We start from the raw sequence: 19747 nt of genomic DNA, 5'->3' as shown, positions 1-19747 counted from the left end.
CCCCCACAGAGACAACACATAGGAAACCCTGGAAACTCTAGTCCCCACACAATTATAATTTTACACCCCGTACATGTATTGGACCCAAACTTGACCCAATTACAAATACGTAACTAATAATAATAATTGTGTGGATCCATAGAATACAAGACAAGACACACACGACCACAACACTATCTACATCAAAGCAATGGTTTCAACCTTTCAGGTCTGTCTGGTCAGGAACTAAAACTTTTTTTTCTTTTTTTGGTTTAAGGTTAGTAGAGGTACAGGAGAGGCTTATCTAATGTTATTTACCATTGTTGTCCCTTTTCTATTACTAGGTATTATCAGCCTTTGAACAATCAACTGTTTCATATCACTTGTCCTCCACCAAGCCACTTCCCCTACTTACCAAATAGAATCCCATACCTCCTCGGTATACAAGCAAAAGAGAATCATATGATGTCTTTAGTGCCTTAGAAAGTTAGCCTGGGCTTGGCTCACCTTGGTGCCATGACAACTACAATCTCTCCTCACCTATTTGATGTGTTAGAAGTCTATCGAGAGAAAGGAGGAGTCTAGCACAATTCGCAGATTCCTCCCTTGGGTTTTCTTAGTCCTATTAGAATACAATTGAAGTTAGATATTAGAATTAGTTCCTATTTTGTTTTATTTTGTTCTTCCTTATTCCTAGTAGGATTTGTAATAGCTATCTTTCATACCCGATATTGTTCGTGTCTTCTACTTCTGAAGTTCTGAATCAATTGTTGCTTTGCTACTGTCGTCTAGTATCCTCTGTCTGAAGTTGGTTTCGTCTGACCTGGTTTACGACTAGGTAGTTGAAAGGACTAATGCCACCATTGGTTTCTGGAGTTGGGACCTTCTTGTTGAAACCATAGCTGCTATGAAAACACATCAGATTTTGAATCTGATTTCTTCTCTTCCGTTGTTGGTTTCATCTCAAGGAAGGAGACGGTGATTTCGTCATTAATAGTTGTTGGTTTTCTCAAGGAAGAAATTTTTCGGTTGTTGCCCCTTTGATTTGATAGCTGCTGGTTTTGCAGAGATGATTGCTTGATTTTCCATAGCTGCTTTTTCTTCACAGATTTGCAATTGTTAGAGGGAGATTGGAAATTATTTTATTGTGGTGCTCTTGGTTATGGGATTCTTTGTGATGTTGGTTGTTGGAAATTATTTGTCCTTGTGTAATGCTACACGTGAGGGGGAGATTTAAATTATTATATGCTTGATTTAATTAATTGTCTGCTTAAATTTTTTCATTTGAAGACGTATCTGCTCTTGCCTATCCTCAGATACTATTTTATCTTTTGAAGATGGTATATTCAGCGACCAGATGCTATTTGGTACATTCAACAACCTGATGTTGTTTGGTCCCCAGCGACCAGATGTTGCCTATTTATCTGTGGAATTTTCTGTGAGACGTCTGTGGGGAGATCTTTGTTTGAGGCTTTTGAGTGATTTTGTTATAGCTATTGGGAGCTACAATTTTTGTTGGAGTGCCTTATTTGGGAAGCTCTTTTGATGTAACTGTTGGATGCTACACTTTTGTTGGAGTGCCTTCTTTGGGAAAGGCTTTTGGTGTTGCTGTTGTTCGTTGCTATTGGACGATTGCCTTCTTTGGGAAGGGATTTTGTTGGTATTGGGGTTGCTGATGGCTTTATGATGGTTGATTAGAGTTCTTTCTGTGCTTGTTGGAGTTCTTGTTGGTCCAAGATGAAACTTTCTGTTGTCATGTGTATGCTCCAGCTTGGGGGGGAGTGTTAGAAGACTATCGAGAGAAAGGAGGAGTCTAGCGCAAGTTGCAGACTCCTCCCTTGCTTTCCTAGTGCTATTAGGGCTGTGGGTTTGGGTTTTCCTAGTCCTATTAGAATACAGTTAGAAGTTAGCAATTAGTATTAGTTTCCTATTTTGTTCTATTTTGTCTTTCCTATTCCTAGTAGGACTTGTAATAACTGTTCTATTTAATGAACGAAGGAGGGCAGCCCCAATCTAGTCGGTTGGGACTCCCTTTGCTCCCCAATTGCAGGTCTCTCTCTCTCTCTTTTTCTTCTCTTCTCTTTACAATATGTATTAAATTTTTTTTTTTTTCTTATTCAAGACATTGCTTTTAGTTTATCTTTGTAATCTGTATGTGACAGACGTCATGAATAATGATTGGCTATTTGTGTTGATGAGTTACAGATTGTGGCTCTACATATTTTATTTTTCTCTTTATCTGAAGTTCATAATGGCTGATATTTTTGGGTTTCAACTACCTTGATTATTAAGGCCTTGAAAATTTAATTTTTTTCTTGATTCTTTTTAAATTGAATAGACTGCAATAGACTGCTTTTCATACCTATGATTATTAGTTTCATCTTTGCTTTCCATTAATTTTAAGGTCTTGTACAGGTATTGGTGAGAAATGTCCCTCCAGATCCTGATGAGTCAGTGAGCGAGCATGTTGAACATTTCTTTTGTGTAAATCATCCTGATCATTATCTCACCCATCAGGTTTGTACAAAATACAAAAAGTTCAATACTTTAATTGTTGTGTTTGAGATGGTCGAAGGGATAAATTGCATGCAGGAACAATTAACAATTTTGGATGATCCGTCCAAAAAAAATTCCACAATCTTAAGTACTTCCCATGTTTCCTAGTAGAGTTTAAATTCCACTGTTTTTGGTGGAGTTTTCATTTCCTATTTGTCGTGGGAATTAGATGGAGCAGATAACAGAACTCACTTATATGATATCTGTTTGAATCCACCTGATCCAGCATAAATTATATCTTTCCTAACAGTTTGGAACCTCAATCATTCAAACAGTGTCCTAGTGGAGTCATATTTGGAAGGACAAAGGTCTTGCAACTTTTATATTTGATATTGTTGGTAGTTGCATTCATTCAAAATCAACCTACCATGACTTTTAATATCTTCAACTTTAGGTTGTATATAATGCAAACGAGCTAGCAGCATTAGTGGAAGAAAGGAAGAGCTTGCAAAACCGCCTTAACTACTACCAAAATAAATATGATAGAAATCTCACAAAAAGACCAATGACAAAGGTAATTTTCTTTACTTGGTTTCTTTTGGATATGTTTTTTTTTCCCCTTGGAAGTGGTTCTCTTTGCTCTTCGTTTATTATTTAAGTCATTACATCAGCTCATATAAGTATTCCCCATATATAGACAGGTTTTTGGGGCCTTTGGGGTGATAAAGTGGACGCAATTGACTTCTATAGTACAAAGATTGAAAAGCTGGCAAAAGATGTAAGTCTTAGTTTTTCGACACACTGAGTTTTTCTTCTTCCTTTTTTCTTGGGTTCTTAAGTAAGCTGTTGATGCCCTATTTATTAATATTCCAAAGAAGTGTAATTGAGTTTCTTCCAGACTTCTTCTTTTATCTTCTGAAAATCCACAACTGAAGCATTAATTTATTGTCCAGGAAGACATAGAAAGGGAAAAGGTCACAAGTGATCCTAAGGCTATAATGCCTGCAGCATTTGTCTCATTCAGAACTCGTTGGGGGGCTGCTGTCTGTGCTCAAACTCAACAATCTCGTAATCCAACAATTTGGTTGACAGAGTGGGCTCCTGAACCACGTGATGTTTATTGGACTAATCTCGCAATACCATATGTTGAACTCACTATACGGAGATTGATTATGGCTGTCGCACTTTTTTTTCTTACATTCTTCTTTATGATCCCTATTGCATTTGTTCAATCTCTAGCCAACATTGAGGGGATTGAGAAGGTTGCGCCTTTCTTGAAGGACATAATTGAAAAGTAAGTTTACTTATTAAAATTTCTCTCTCGTACCTTTTTCCTTGTTTTGGTGTTATAAGCTTGTTCTGCCATGTTTTTAAATGTTTTAGCCGTTGGATGTTTAGTATTAGAAACTTTGCTTCAACTGTTAGGGATTTTGTCATAAGATGGCATTTGGTAAAATGACTACAATGAGTTTCTGACAACTTCATACAGGTTATATTTGCACCACAAGGGCTGAATAGGAACCTCCATGATCATGCACAAGTTGACAAATGTCAATTCTTCAAGTTTACTTGATAAAGAAGAATCAAGATATATAACAATAAGGCTGTAAGGGAACAAGAGAAGAAGCTAGAAGATGAGAGTTGTAGATAGAAGGAGAAGAAGAAGTGAAGAAGAAGAAGAGGAGAAGTTGGCAGTAATGAGTTGTGGGAGAGAATGGATTTCTCTCCCCTATATTGATTCACCTAGCCTTATAACGATAATTACATACCTACTCCCTTGCTAACATAAGATATCCAAGGGAGGTAAAAGGTAAAAAAAGTAAAAGCACAATACAACATAATAAGCTAGTACCCTAAGTACCCTTATTACATGAACTTTAACACTCCCTCTCAAGTTGGAGAATAAACGCCATACATTCTCAGCTTCTATAGAAGAGTACTGAATTGGTGAGAGATAAGCCCTTTGGTGATGATATAAGCCAACTGGTCGCCTGTTCTCACAAAAGGGGTGCATATAAAACCAGAGTGAATCTTTTCCTTAATGAAGTGTCGGTCCACCTAAATATGCTTTTTACGGTTATGTTGCATGGGATTGTGGGCTATACTTATAGTAACATTGTTATCACAATATAGCTGCATATGTGCCTTAGTATCAAATCCCATCTCTTGGAATTACCTTCTCAACCATAGGAGTTCACATACTCTTTATTCTTTGCACTTGATCTTGCTACTATAAGCTAATTTTTGCTCCTCTATGTGACTAGGTTATCACTAACAAATGTGCAATATACATCTATTCTCAATGGTTGTGCATGGCATATAATAACCATTGGGTGGACTTCAAGTATTTGAGGATGCAATATACAATGTCTAAGTGCCCACTCATCGGGACATGCATAAACAGACTCACCACCCCAATTGCATAGGTAATATCTAGGCGAGTCGGAGAGAGATAAACTTCCCCACAAGTCTCTGATGCTTCCTTGCATTAATAAGGGATGGACCACAATCTTCTCCTAACTAGTGAGTTTGCTCAATAGGAGAGTTTGCTCGTTCTCAACCCAAATGTTCTATTTCTTTCAACAAATCCAGCACAAATATCCTTTGACATATATTTGTTTCCCTTCTATGACCATGACACTTTACTCCCCAAGGAAATAACAAGGGTCCAAAGTCCTTGATCTCGAACTATTAAGCTAAGTAGGACTTTAGTTTATTTATTTCAACCCTATCATTTTCAATCACCACAATATCATCCACATAGACAATTAGGGCTGTGATAGTACCATTACTTCACTGGGTAAATAAAGTTTGATCAGCTTGACTCTGTGTATATCTTTTCTTCGGAATAGTTTGTCTAAACCTCTCAAACCAAGCCTTCGGAGATTGATTGAGGCCATATAGACCTTTCTTGAGAAGATACACTTTCCTGTCTGCTAAGGGAAACTTGAAGCTTGGTGGAGTGTGCATCTATACTTCTCTTCCAAGTCATCGTGGAGGCATTCTTCACATCTAGATGATACAATGGTCAATCTATATGGGCTGCCAAAGATAGAAGGACTTTTACCAAAATGTGTTTGGCCATAGGAGCAAATGTCTCCTGGTAGTCGTTCCTATACACCCTGCTATATCCTTTGGCCACCATCATTTTCTCACACATGGTTTCCTACCACTTTAGGCCAATCATGGCCTTGGTGACATTCTTGGGGATGACAGTATAGGAAAGAGCAACTAAGAAGGCAACAACACCAGTAGAAGAGATAGCATTCTAGGTAACAAACTTGGGTATGGAATTAGTACAAGCTCTCTTTCCATTTCATACAAAAATGGGAAGATCTAACTCGAACGGAAAGGAAGGACTTATATATATGCGTGTGCCATATTATTGTTTTGGTGGACCCAAAATCACATCTTTAGGATTGACACCGTTTTTTGCACTAGATTTGGCATGCCATGGTAATTAGAGATTGTTTGTTCAGCCTTGCTGCCATGAGGGGGAGATTAAACATTATTTTATTCTCTTGGTTAAGATTTTATTCGGGATTCTGATTATTGGAATTATTTGTTCACATATAATACGACACGTGAGGGGGAGATTGGAGATTTTTATCCGCTCTGCACAATTCATCAATTGGAGATTATTATCAGTGGAGGTTATTTATCTTCTCGTGTCTTCAGTAACAATTTTAGTTTTTGAAGGGCAACACTAATAAAGTGATAACCTTAAGATGAGATCTCTTAAGGATCTAAGTTATTGCCCTCCATCTTTACCTCTTTTAAAGCATGATATGGTGTTTTTTGAAGATTGGCTGTCCACCTTGTGCGATTGAATTGATTTCTTTTTGTGAAGATCGAGTAAATCCTGTATATATTGAAGATCGTGTCTTCTCTTATTGGAAATCAAGTTCCGCAATCATAGGAGGGCATCTGTCGTTGTAACCTGTCTGTTGCTATGGTATTTTGGATTGCGGTTGATGATATATACTCTTTCTGCAATCTATTGATCCTTTTGGAGATTGAGTCTTCATCAGAGATTGAAGATTAAGTCTTCTCCTCTTGAAGATCAAGTATTGCACATGTTGATGATTATCTATCATCCACTTTGTTTGTTGCTAGTGCTTCGACACGACCTTTTTATCTACTGATGCTACTGATGTTGGTGTGCTTGAGTTGATATTACTGTTGATTTCATTATGGATGATTGAAGTTCCTAATGTTCATTGGAGTCAACAACTACTATTAAAGATTGGTGATGCATTTGATCTTCTATTCTTGTTGGTTCAGACTGGAGTCTTTCTTTTGATACATATATATTCCAGCTTGAGGGGGAGTGTTGGAATATGAGTCCACGATAGGGGGAGTGTTCCTGTCATGGAATTAGTCCTCGTCCACATGAGTTAGGAGGAGTTAGTTTCCTAGTCTAAGTTCCCTGTTATGATTAGGTTTTAGAGTCCTACTCATATTATGCCTTTAGAGTCATACTTAAAGTGGCTGGTGGTAGATTGTGATTCATCGAACAATCAATAGCACAAGCCTCACCCCCCAATTCCTTTGTCTTTCTCTTCTTTCCTCTTCTTTGATTCTGGTTCTCAAATCTCTACAGATTAGAAAGGAATACGGGATACCAATCAAATTTGAAGTCTATGTCAGTGTCCAACATAAATCTTTTCACAAGAACTTTCAGTTCTTGCTTTCCTAGCAATATTATTAAAATATTATCCATTTTTTATGTCTGTTTTTAAAGGACAATCATGTACATTGAATGTAGTTGAAACAACTGATGGATGAACTCAAGAGCTTTGTCAGATTCAAGTTAAGAGAAAAGCATAGGAAGCCATAGAAAGCTCCAGTAATGTGTGAATTGTTGGTCCCAGGTCTTGCTAGCTATCCTAGTCCTAAATTAGTTTTTTATGTACAACCTCTTAGATCCATTATCAAATTTATGAGTTGGAACTTTGTAGTTGAAAATTTTGTTTGGAGAAAGCAATAGTTATCTCTAGCAACTCGGTTATTGAAATATATTTCTCATAAAAGTCGGATTTTATTTAACATAAACCAATAAAATCGAACTTATAATGCTGTACAGTGGCCTGTTGCATTCTCTTCCAACAAATGGGGAAAAAAGAAGCTTATATCTGATGTTCCTTGTTCTCATTGTGCAGATTATTCATTGGAGGAAATGTAAAATATTTTCATATCAAATTAGTCTTCTTAAGTGATTGGAATTTTTTTTTTTTTTGATGAAATGTGTTTGGAAAATGGTATGCAGGAAAGTTATCAAGTCTTTAATTCAAGGTTTTCTTCCTGGAATTGCTCTGAAGATATTCCTTATTCTTCTTCCAACAATACTGATGACTATGTCCAAGATAGAAGGTTTCACATCACTATCATCTCTAGAGTGGAGATCAGCTGGAAAGTATCACTTATTCATACTTGTCAATGTGTTTCTTGGGAGCATAATCACCGGTGCAGCATTTGAACAACTCAACACCTTTATCAACCAGTCTGCAACTGAGTATGTTGCTTGTTTGCATCTTTCAGAAAGATAGGTTTAGCTTAAACAGTATTTCTTTATCTGTGAAATTTTTATAAGCTAATATTTCCTTCTTTTTTTTTATAGATGACGCTAATTATTTTTTATTTATTTATTTATTTTATGTAAACAAACATGATCTATGAGTTTAGGCTTGTTGGGATGAATATTTTGCCTTGATCATCATCTTGCATATGCACTTTATTAATATATATTGAGTTACCTTCTTGAGAAGGGAACCCAATATTCAGCCAGCTTTATGCTTAGTCCTACCATGTCTTGTACAGCTAGAACAGCTAGGTTTCCTTTTTTTGTAGACTCCTTAGTGAGCAAGTATTTCCTACTGTGTATAACTCTTCTTTGTATATAACGGCAGTGCCGTATGTAACTCTTTACTCTTTACTCTTTACTGCAATGGATACAACTCTTCTACCATAATATGGTATCCAAAGCCTCTAAGCACGAACATGCATAGCTTTTTTTTTTTTTTTTGTTTCCTCTCTGCTTTCTTTGCTCCACAGAGCCATATTAATCTTGCTCCTGCCACAGCACCTCTAAGACCTGCTGCTGCAATGTCTTCCCTCTCCAACGGCTGCCGCACCTTCGCTCTATAGCTGCTGCGCTGTCTTCCTTCTCCCCTCCCCATAGCTGATACCAAGAACCTATCCGGCTGAGATCACCTCTTCTCAAAACCAGTCGCCCCTCCATCATCAATGGCCACTGTTAACAATATCATTCCCCCCGCCTCATTGGAATTTGATGATTCTTCCCCTCCACTGCCTGCTATCATTCCTCCCTTCACCATACCTTCATCACCCGCCACCATCACTACACGACCCGCATCCAACTCCTCCACCATCCCTTCACGCCACTTCACCATCTGGCCTACTCATCATTATTTGTCCCTTAAACTGACTGATGCATATCAAAACTTGAAGAAGAAGACAAAAACAAGAGTCAGAAATTACTGTTCATGTGAACAGTAAATTGGGTCAATCTCTTCAATTTTAGTTTCCCATTTAGTTTAGTTTTGTTAGTTTCTATTTTTGTAGTGAGCAAATTAGTCAAGTTAGTTTCCTATTTTGTTAGTCAAAGAAGTTTCTATTTTATGATTTAGGTTTGTTTCCTTTTTATGTTCAGTTGTTAGTTTCTAGTTTTGTTAAGCTTGGTTGGCTAGTTAGACACAAATTAGAAAGTCTTATTTCAGTCTATTAGTTTCCTTTTTTGTTATTTTTTGTCCAAGTTTTGTAAGCCTATTTAAAGCCAATTGATCATAATGAAAAAAATAAATAAAAATTGATGTTTATGAAAAATTGAGTGTTTACTCATGGTTGAAATAACTATTACCTTGAGGGGTGAGATGCCCATTCACTAATTCTTCTTCCAACTTTCTCAACCCCCTATTGGTTCTCTTTTTCCCTTTTTGATTTCTTCTTTTTGTTGACTTGTGAGAGAGTGTTCCATAGTCTAGTGCAGTTGGCTCCGTTATGTATGCTATGGTTTGCACTCGTCCTGACATTTCACAAATTGTTGGTGTGATGAACAGATATTTGTCATGTCCAGGTAAAGCTCATTGGGAAGCAGTGAAGTGGATACTTAGGTACTTGAAAGGGACCTCCGGTGTTTGTTTGGAGTTTGGGAAAAATGATGATAGTTTATTTGATTATGTTGATTTAGAATATGCAGGTGATCTTGACAAGAGGAGGTCACTCATAGGCTATGTATTTACTCTTGAAGGAAGTATGGTTAGTTGGAAAGCTACTTTACAGGTTACAGTTGCATTATCTACTACTGAGCAGAATATATGGTAGTGAACTCAGCATGGATCATGGGGTGACTGTTGTCCATTGTGATAGCCAGAGTGCTATTCACTTGACTAAAGATTAGATGTATCATGAGAGGATGAAGCACTCAATATCATTTTATCAAAGAGATAATAGCTTAAGGCAATATTCAAGTGTTGAAGATTGATACTGAAGACAATCTAGATGATATGTTGACCAAGCCTTTGTGTGTTGGTAATTTTGAGCATTGCTTGAACTTACTTGCCGCTTTTGAGTTCAGCCCTTGGGAGGGCTATTGGAGAAGATGAAGATTTTAGCTACTTGTTTGTTTATTGGAGGAGAATTCAAGCCAATGTGGAGATTTGTTAAGTTTGTCTCGAATTCTTGACCGTTTTGAAGATTGACCTGTGACTTGGAGGAGTATATATTATACTATCGTCTTGTTAAGAAAATCATTGTAATTTGGGGGTTTTTTGAGCTAGGGTTTCAGTGTGAGTTTTCTTGCCACTGCTTGGGTGTAATCTTTCTCTTCTATATAGTGAAACATCTTTTTCTTTGCGCGAAGACGTAGCACACCACATCGGTGTGTGAATCTCGTTAAATCTTTGTGTTGTGTGGATATGATTTTGTTTATTTTCGTATTTGTCGGTATTTGCTATAATAGTCCCTAATGGGTTTACCTCTCAGAAAACTCAAGGCAAGCTGTGCAAGTTGAAACTGGCCCTATATGGGTTGAAGCAGTCCCCATGAGCCTGGTTTGGCCGATTCCATAGGGCAATGGTTGCCATAGGCTACAAACATAGCAATGCTTATCACACCTTGTTCACCTTGTTCATCAAAAAGTCAGGGGAACATATCACTAGTCTCATTGTTTATGTGGATGATATAGTGATTACTAGTAGTGACACATAGGAGATTGCTCACCTAAAATCTTATTTGGGCACAAAGTTCAATTTTTTTTGGGGCATTGAGGTAGCTCATTCAGCTCAAGATATCTTCCTCTCCCAATGAAAGTATAGTCTTGACCTTCTTTCTTATACAATGTTGTTAGGATGTAAAACAACTGATACAACCATGGAGCCTAACTCACAACTCAAGGACAAAGATGGAGAACTTGTTGACAAGAGAAGTTAATTTAGACTAGTTGTCTGACTCATATATCTTTCTCATACTATAGCTTTCACTGTTAGTCTGGTAAGTCAATATATGCATGATTCGCAATCAACTCATTTAGAAGCTTCATATTCCTTCTGAGATATTTGAAGTCTACCTCGGGAAAAGGTGTTCTTTTCTCTCCTCATGGCCATTTGCGTGTGGAATCATTCACTGATGCGGATTGGGCTGGCTGCCTAGATGATAGGATATCAACCTCTAGATATTGTACCATGGTTGGAGGTAACCTTGTCACATGGCGAAGCAAGAAGCAAGCACTAGTTGCAAGGTCCAATGTTGAAGCAAAGTTTCAGGCCATGGCTCATGGCATATGTGAGCTTCTTTGGTTCTAGGGTCTCCTTTAGGATTTGTGTGTTCTTGTTGATTTGTCTATGCATTTCTATTGTGACAGGAAGTCGACAATCAATATTGCACACAATCCAGTTCACATGATTGGATGAAATATGTGGAAATTGATCATCACTTTATTAAGGAGAAGCTGAAACAAGGCACTATTTGTGCTCCCTTTGTGATTTCTGAAACTCATTTAGCTGATAACTTTACTAAGAGTCTTAGTGGTAAACTTTTCTATCCATTTGCTAGCAAGTTGGGAGTGTTTGACATGTATGCACCAACTTGAGGGGGAGTGTTGTGATGTGGGGTTTTAAGGGTGTTGAAGTCTTTAAAAGGTATTTTAGTCTTTAAGGGTATTTTGGTCCTTGTAGTATTCTAGAACATTCTTTCCTCCACTATAAATAAAGAGCGGCTGGTGTCTAATTAACATAAACTAAATTCTCCAAATCAACAGTAGTATATGGTGTAGGTTAACTCTACCCTAGGCTATTCCACACAATATCTAGTCCTTTTAGAACTCATAATTCAAGTAAAAGTGTAAATAAGCTTAAAAAATGGTTTGCTAATTGTTATAATACATAGATGACTCACATACACATAGTCACATATATCATATGAGAGTGAACAATAGAAAATATTTGTATAGGACAATCCAAGTGGATGACTCACTTTATGCTCATCTGGAGTCATATATCATATATGAGAGTGAACCATATTTTTTTTCAATTTCTTTTGCAAAAAAAAAGTTTTTTAACAGGAAAGAAATTTAAGAGAAAAAAAGAAAAAAATCCTCCATCAATTCATGGATCAATGCATAATGTATCACATATAATTAGGACATAGTAAAAAAACAAGCATCGATCATGTTTATATGGAAAAGATAGTTCTTGAGATTTTTTTTTAAAACCTACAAGTGTTCTTGAGAAGAAATGGAGCTCCAAGAGTTGATGCTGAAGTGTCAATCTTCAATCTCCAAGTGTTGAAGTTGATCATTTTTATTGTAGAGGTCTGGCAAGAAGAAGCACCAAAACACAAAGTCTTGTAGGGATTTTCTTCAAGGTAAAGCAAGACAGGTGAGAAAGGCCAGAACTATGGGGTTTAAAGCTTAATGTGACTTGATCTATTTTGACCGAGTCTACTTGAAACCAAGAAAATAAACTGAAATCTCAGCAAGAAATCGGTTCAGTTCATTTCCACTGTGGATCATCTGGCAGATATTCTTACAAAGGGTCTCCTGACCAAGCGTTTTCAATTTCTACAGACAAGTTGAAGATTCGATCCCCCGATTCCTCAACTTCAGGGTGTATATTAATGTATATTGAGTTACCCTCTCAAGAAGGGAACTCAATATTCGGCCAGTGCTATTTTTTGGGCTTCCATGTCATGTAGAGCTAGGACAGCTAGGTTTCCTTTCTTGTGTAGACTCCTTAGTGAGCAAGCATTTCCTACTATGTATAACTCTTCTTTGTCTACAACAATAGTGTAGTAAGTAACTCTTTAATGCAATGAATACAAATCCTCTACACTAACACACCTTAATAAATGGAGAAGAAAAAAGGACTACTCCCCATGCTTGCTAATATGATTTGATAGAAAACGTTCTTTTGTATCTTCTTGAATTCGTAATCAATTTTATTGGAGATTATATTTAGTATGCTATCATGAATCATGATTTGGTAAACTTATGATCTAATGGATTATAGATAATAATTAATCAAAGTATTGGTTAGCGTGCCCTCTTAGCTTAAAAGTTAAGTAAGGGCAACGTAAATGTATACATCAACACCCCCTGCATGTGCAGGCCTGTATACACGTGGTCCTTGCACAAGACACCCACTCATGCGGAAACACTTCATGTGGCACTGAGAGGGTAAGAGGTGTCAGGATACCATGTTGCTCTTCCCAGGGGTTGAACACTTGACCTCCCTACTAGCATGTGCGTTACCGCTTAGCCTAAAAGCTCGAACTGTTATGTAAGGGCAACGTAATGTATACATCATCTGTTAGGACATCTGGTAAGCACTTCAAGGCTGTCAATTTGGTTAATTAATTCTTATAGGTCAAGTTGCTAGGCCTGGTTTATCTTTGAACCTGTAGAAAATGAAGTTGGTTAGCTCACTGACCAAGTCTTAGGGTTGGGCCTGGGCAAGAATGGGATCCAGCTTACCCAGTCTTTTAACAATTTCAGGCATCAAGGAAGCCCTTCTTATGACATTTCAATATTCTTTCACAGGATTCCAAAAACAGTTGGAGTAACGGTCCCAATGAAAGCAACATTCTTTATTACTTATATAATGGTTGATGGTTGGGCTGGCATTGCTGCGGAGATACTAAGATTGGTTCCACTGATTATTTTCCACCTAAAGAATGCATTCTTAGTTAAGACAGACCAGGACAGGGAGGAGGCTATGGATGCTGGGAGCATAGGCTTTGCTTCATCAGAACCTCGAATACAGTTATACTTCTTGCTGGGTCTTGTCTATTCAGCAGTGACACCCATCCTACTACCTTTCATTGTTGTCTTCTTTGGTCTATCTTATATTGTTTTTCGTCATCAGGTATGAACTCTAATGGAAATAATCGCAATCAACTGCAGCTTCAACAATTTCTGACGGAGGATCTCATATAATTAAATTTAGTCACTATAAGTTCGAGTATAATTGAACTTGTTTTTTATGTCTGCAATAACTGCCAGATATACGTATTTCTTTTCACATCAATAAGAACTGAGGCTGCGTTTTTCATGGCTTTAGATAGAAGTGACTTATGTTTGACAATTTCTATGTTTGATAGTGTTCAAATCTCATGGACAAGTGGAAATATCCTCATGTATCTAAATTAAAGCCCGATGCTCCTAGGAGTCACTTTATTTTAACAAATACTATTTGTTGCGTATGTAGGAATGAAAATAGCATATGAACATAGACTGGCACACAATTTCAAGATCATCATGCATTGCTACAAAATTGATGTCTTGTCAATAGTCTGCATTTAACATTAGAGGGATCATAACTCCAGCAACAATTTAACACAAAGCAGGAGGAGTATCACTGTATTTCTATATAATATCAATATCCCCATTCTGTAGATCCCTTCCACAAGATTTTTTAGTCCAAAAAGACAAAGATCCATTTGAATGATGCTTACCATTGAATTCCACTATCACATTTTATGGTCAGAAAAACATGAGCGCAAATGAGAAAAAATCCAAAGCAGATTTTTGAGATGTTTATTTATTTATTTTTAATTTTCTAGTTTTTTACTAGAATATTTAATAGATGCAATGCTACTGCTGATCACTGGAATTCTGACATTCTCATCACACTCTATGCCATTGATACATCATCCTTGCATCCTGCTGGTTCATAATGCACTTGGCTACAATTTTGCCTGCCAATTGAGATGTTTAGTTTTGTTGCCATCTAGACTTACCAAACATCCAGAGGGTAGGTAGCATATTCCTTTTGACATTGTTATTGAGTTGGCTAAAAGTCATTCCATTTGTTCAATAAAATATTTAAAGCCTTCAAGTTTGTAACAATCAAAAAAGCAATTTCTTTCTTATGAGCATTTCTGTGATCAGATCATGTCAACTCTGATAAAATGTAAAGCGTTAAATTATTCTTGAATCTTCTTTTTCCATTTCACAGAGTAAATTAATTTTTTAATACATATATATATATATATATATATTTTTTTTTTTTCTGAAAGAGTATAATAAACATAATTTCCAGAATTTCTAGTGGAGGTCAGACATCTATTCATAATTCATAACATTAACAACAAACTTTTTTTTTCAGATTAACACCCCTTGTTTAGCTTCAGTGGGTTTTAAGAGAAACTACTGATATTTTTTTTTTACATTTCTTTCAGGAAATTTAGAAGGGGATGGATATGTAAAAAACTCAAAAAATCTAAAGAATTTGTAAACTAATGATTGTAAGTGGTTCAGCTTCAGCCCCAACTTACTACCAACAATTGGTGGATACCCTATATTTTGCAACTTCCTTTCAGTAAAGAACTCTCTCAATCCCCTTACACTGAGTGAAACCTTCGTGCCTATTTATATATTTCTTACACTGTTAATATTAAGAAGGAAAAAACTTCTTTGAGCGGCCCACTTTGATAAGCTTATCAAAGCAACACTTCCTCATTGTGCCACTGGAATAATGATGTGACAATTCTGACTATTAGATAGATAGTAAATGGTTTTGATGAAGGTGCACAAATGTGGACCAATCCAAACCCATCTGGGTATCCAAACAGAGATGAACCAGATCCATATTTGAATCCTTGGTCTAGTAGGATTTTAGGAACTTTTATTTATATAGGAATATTATAGGAATCTTTTGTTTTAAGTCTTTTATTTCCAAAGTAGTAAGATATGTAGGACTAGAGTTGGTTTAGGATGTTTCATTTTTGAACTTGTTTCCTTCTAGCACTTGTTTCCCTTTAATTTTCTCTTTAAATACTTGCTTATTATAACCGATTGAGAAGACAGATTGAAAAGATGAACTGAGTTTGTGTGGTTGAAGCTTGAGGGCTAGTGCGTGTGTGCAATTCTCTCTCCCCCCCCCTTCTCTGGTGCGAATCCTCTCTCTCTCTCTCTCTTCTTGCGACTCTGATTCCATCTCAAGGATTCTTTCCCTTCCCCTACCGGCCCTCCACAAGGTTTAGATTACCCATGTCACACGTGTCAAATATAGAGCCTAATTCAAATACCCTCCTGTAGTCCTGTGTATTGGCATGCATCTCCATTTATGAACATGCACACCCACAGGTACTCTGATCACCACTGTGCACTCTCCTATAGTCACGAATTTTCGAACCTCTATTTTTCCACTTGGCAAACTCTGTTTGAGCTGAAATTTTTCTGTGAGTAATCTGACCTTGGGGTCTACCAGTCCATAAAATTTGGGCCCATCCGATTTATCACATGACAGATATTTAGGCCTATTCTGAAATGTCTAACCCAGCTATTAGGAAATTCTGACTGCTCAACCAAAAAAAAACCAAATATTACAAGTTACTTCTTTTTTCAAAGCAAAAATTCAGAAATAATGCTTATACTAGCGGTAGAAAGTGACAATACCTCCATGATTCAGTAGTTAAAATCCCTGGTTCTAAAAATTTCCTTAACAATCTTGTGGCAGTGGTGAAAGAGTAGACTGGAGGAGCTAAAAAAGCAAAGGCAGGCCTAAAATGATTTTGAGAGAAGTGGTGAGAAAAGACAATAAGACATGCTTGAAGTTGGATCGACAACAAGCATAGGTTTGATTAGAGTCGATGAGAAAACAGTATCCTTGTAGCTGATCTCATTGAAACCTGGGATGATTATTTTGCATTTATCCTTGGTCTTGTAGAAATTTAGCATCTGCCTCTATCATTTCCATTAAGACATCTAGAAGATAACTGCCTCCCATCTCTTCTTTTTTTTTGATAGACTAACTGCCTCCCTTCTCCTTGAGTCACCTCATCACCCCACCTTGACCTGTGGTTCCCCTTCATCTTCAATATAAACCTTACATTTTTGAGTCATCCTTAATGTGCTTCAGTTAACTGTGCAGTGCATGCATCCAGCGAATACCTGAATTCCAGGCACTTACCTTCCTAGCATAAGGCATAAACTAACTGAACACCCTTTCAGCAGATCTGTCAACTACCATTATTGATCCTCCAGATATTGCTGCATCACAACCTTGCTATCATCAAAATTGACCCAATCCAGACCAATCCTATCAATGGATTTACCTTGTTGCTAATAGACCTCCTATAGCTTTTTTTTTTTTTTTTCCCTAACGTCGAACCTCTTGAACCTGCCCGGTTTTACGGTTCAGGCCCACACAGCCACACCTAACCCGTGTAGCAAATCAGTCATGAAGAGACTTGAGCTGGAGACTAGACCTCCTAATATCCAACTCTAACTCAAACTTTGACAAATTTGCTTGACCGTATAACACACCTTCAAATTGAACCATAATCTTCTTAATACGAAGTGTAAACCCACCAGACCTCTCTTTTCATAGCTTTTTTGAAATTCATAACAGTTAGAAACCCTTCCTGTAATTTCTATTGTCAAAACCAAATCCAACCTGGCCAGATCAATAGATTTCAGACCTTGATTTGCACAATCCAAATTATTCTTTTGACGGAAGGAACTGTCAGAAGTTAATAAATGGTTGTAAGAGAGGAATCAGAAGCTAAAGTTCTACTCAGTATAATATCAAAATCATCACACGAGCATGTTAAAGTGTATCAAAGAACTGTTTCTTGTAGTCTTGAACTGTTTACACATTCTTCCCAATATGATGTTAGTGCAATAAATATTTTCCTTCAAAGACTTCACATTTTTGTGTGAAACCTTACTGACAGCTTTGTATTTCTTGGTTTAAAGATTATCAATGTGTATGACCAAAAATATGAGAGTGGGGCAGCATTCTGGCCAGATGTGCATCGGCGTTTAATCGTTGGGCTGATAATATCACAACTTCTAGTGATGGGATTGATGAGCACGAAAAGTGCCAAGTATTCAACACAATTGCTCATTGTCCTTCCTGTATTGACCATTTGGTTCCATATATTCTGCAAAGGTCGTTTTGAATCAGCATTTAAGAAATACCCTTTACAGGTTTGTTTTTAGTCCTTTTCTCATTTATTTGGTCTCTGATAACTTTAACACCTCATCACCTCCTACAGGAAAACCATATATGTGTCCTTGCTTTGATTGATGGACATCGATAAAGATGCACTGAAACTGATGGTACCATCACACTTTGCTGTATATATTATAGAAGTAAAGAAGGTTACACACTAGTCATCTCTCTCTCTGTTCAAGGAACCCGGTGTTCCAGCACCTAAAGATACCGTATGAGAGACCTTAAGCTTTGTGAGGCACATCATTCGATAGATCATAGAATGATGGATACTGATAAAGGTTCTGTGTGTAGGTTTGTCAGTAGTGGACCTTTCATAGAAGCGAGAGAAACAGATTTAAGAGATGACTCTGTGAGGCACCCATGGGATTACACCCATAGCATGTGACTTTCAGTAATAGAAACTGAAGTTTCATGATGATCGAATGGGGGGGGGGGATAGCATTGTGTTTTCAATCTATATTGATATACATATTTTTGTTGTTTCTTAAATCTTTGGTTACAGGATGCAATGGTGAAAGATACACTGGAGAGGGCTACTGATCCAAACTTTAATCAGAGAAGCTACCTGGAGGATGCATATATACACCCTGTGTTCAAAGGTAGCGAGTTTGAGAAACCTGCAGCCATTGATGAAGAAGAGAACAACCCATTGGTGGCCACGAAAAGAAATTCTCGGAAAAGCACACCAGGTGACAGTAAACATGGTTCTGAAATCAGTTCTGAAGCTGATGCTTAATGACTTTAGATTGGTGCTTATATTCCCATGTTACTTTCACACTTTAGTGTTGGGCTAAATTCAAAACCATTTTGTTTTTCGTTTGGAAAAACTACTACAAATCAAAAGTCCCATTTTACAATGACAAAGCCTGCATCCCTGAAGTTGGAACCCAGGACACAGTTCTGCAGAATCAGAGAGACTAGCTTGAGGGCTCCACCCACGGTGCACTAGTGATACTTAATATATGAGTTGGGCTTAGACCAGTGATAACGGATCGGATGGGCCAATTCAGGCCATCTGGATTGGAATCAGGCGAGGCCGATCCCAATGGAATCGATAGTTCCTAAGATCTATTGATTAATTCCAACCAATTGGGATAATCTAGTGTGCCAGAGGCTGGGAGTGATCCGGATCCAATTCCGGATTTTTAAACCTTGGGTTAGATTGATGGTTTCCTCAATGGGCCCAGCCTTCAATACTCCGAGATTGAGTTAAGACCAAAGGTTTCCTCATCGTGGATGTAAACAATCTTGTTAGACTATATAAATTTTCTCATTGACATTGTGTGCTTGTATATTTGCGACTTCTATTTGTTTATGCATCGTCTTAGGTTCCTATACAAATTGTATATCTTACTATTTCATTATTTACTAATTATTAAAAAGAAAAAAACCATTCATAGCTGATTCTCAATTAGAGGTCAGGTTGATGAGAATCGGAATCTCCAAATCCAATGATTAAACCTGGAATCAAGGTTGAATCATGTTAAATTGGAATTGACAAAAATTGATTCCCCAAAACTCTAGGACCGACTACTTAGATGTTCCGGTCCCATATCAACCCTATGAGGGGTTGATCACACATTAATTTTCAAAAGGAATTGATGTGAGTTAATATGGTCTTGGATCATTTTATCCAGTAAGTCAATTTATGTGGTCGAGTTCTTTTAGGCTTGTATCACTGGTATTAGAGTAGTCGATCTTCATCCCAATCCACGCGTGGAAAGGGTGACCTAATGTTAGAGTGAGAGCCGCTAAGAAAGGGTCACCCGCCCGATTCAGAGTGGACCGCCGTG

The 19747-nt window shown here is 37.3% G+C and overlaps 1 protein-coding gene across 5 annotated transcripts in view; it reads left to right on the top strand.

Annotated features, from left to right (window-relative positions):
* Positions 1–18818, top strand: part of LOC122057250 (CSC1-like protein At4g02900) — a 28614-nt gene extending 9796 nt beyond the window's left edge. For 4 of the 5 annotated variants that reach the window (XM_042619294.1, XM_042619297.1, XM_042619296.1 and 1 more), the window contains 8 exons: positions 2395–2496; positions 2930–3049; positions 3173–3253; positions 3429–3769; positions 7745–7990; positions 13532–13856; positions 17693–17926; positions 18457–18818. In XM_042619294.1, coding sequence (XP_042475228.1) covers positions 2395–2496; positions 2930–3049; positions 3173–3253; positions 3429–3769; positions 7745–7990; positions 13532–13856; positions 17693–17926; positions 18457–18690 — 1683 coding nt within the window. In that variant the 3' untranslated portion in view covers positions 18691–18818. Of the gene's footprint in view, positions 1–2394; positions 2497–2929; positions 3050–3172; positions 3254–3428; positions 3770–7744; positions 7991–13531; positions 13863–17692; positions 17927–18456 lie in introns of those variants that run through there. The other variant, XM_042619298.1, reaches the window with a different exon arrangement.
* Positions 18819–19747: the final 929 nt, after the last annotated feature.

Source organism: Macadamia integrifolia, chromosome 12 (assembly GCF_013358625.1).
Source record: "Macadamia integrifolia cultivar HAES 741 chromosome 12, SCU_Mint_v3, whole genome shotgun sequence".
NCBI lineage: Eukaryota > Viridiplantae > Streptophyta > Magnoliopsida > Proteales > Proteaceae > Macadamia > Macadamia integrifolia.
Note: the sequence above shows the minus strand (reverse complement) of the source record. Positions and strands in the feature narration are given on the sequence as shown.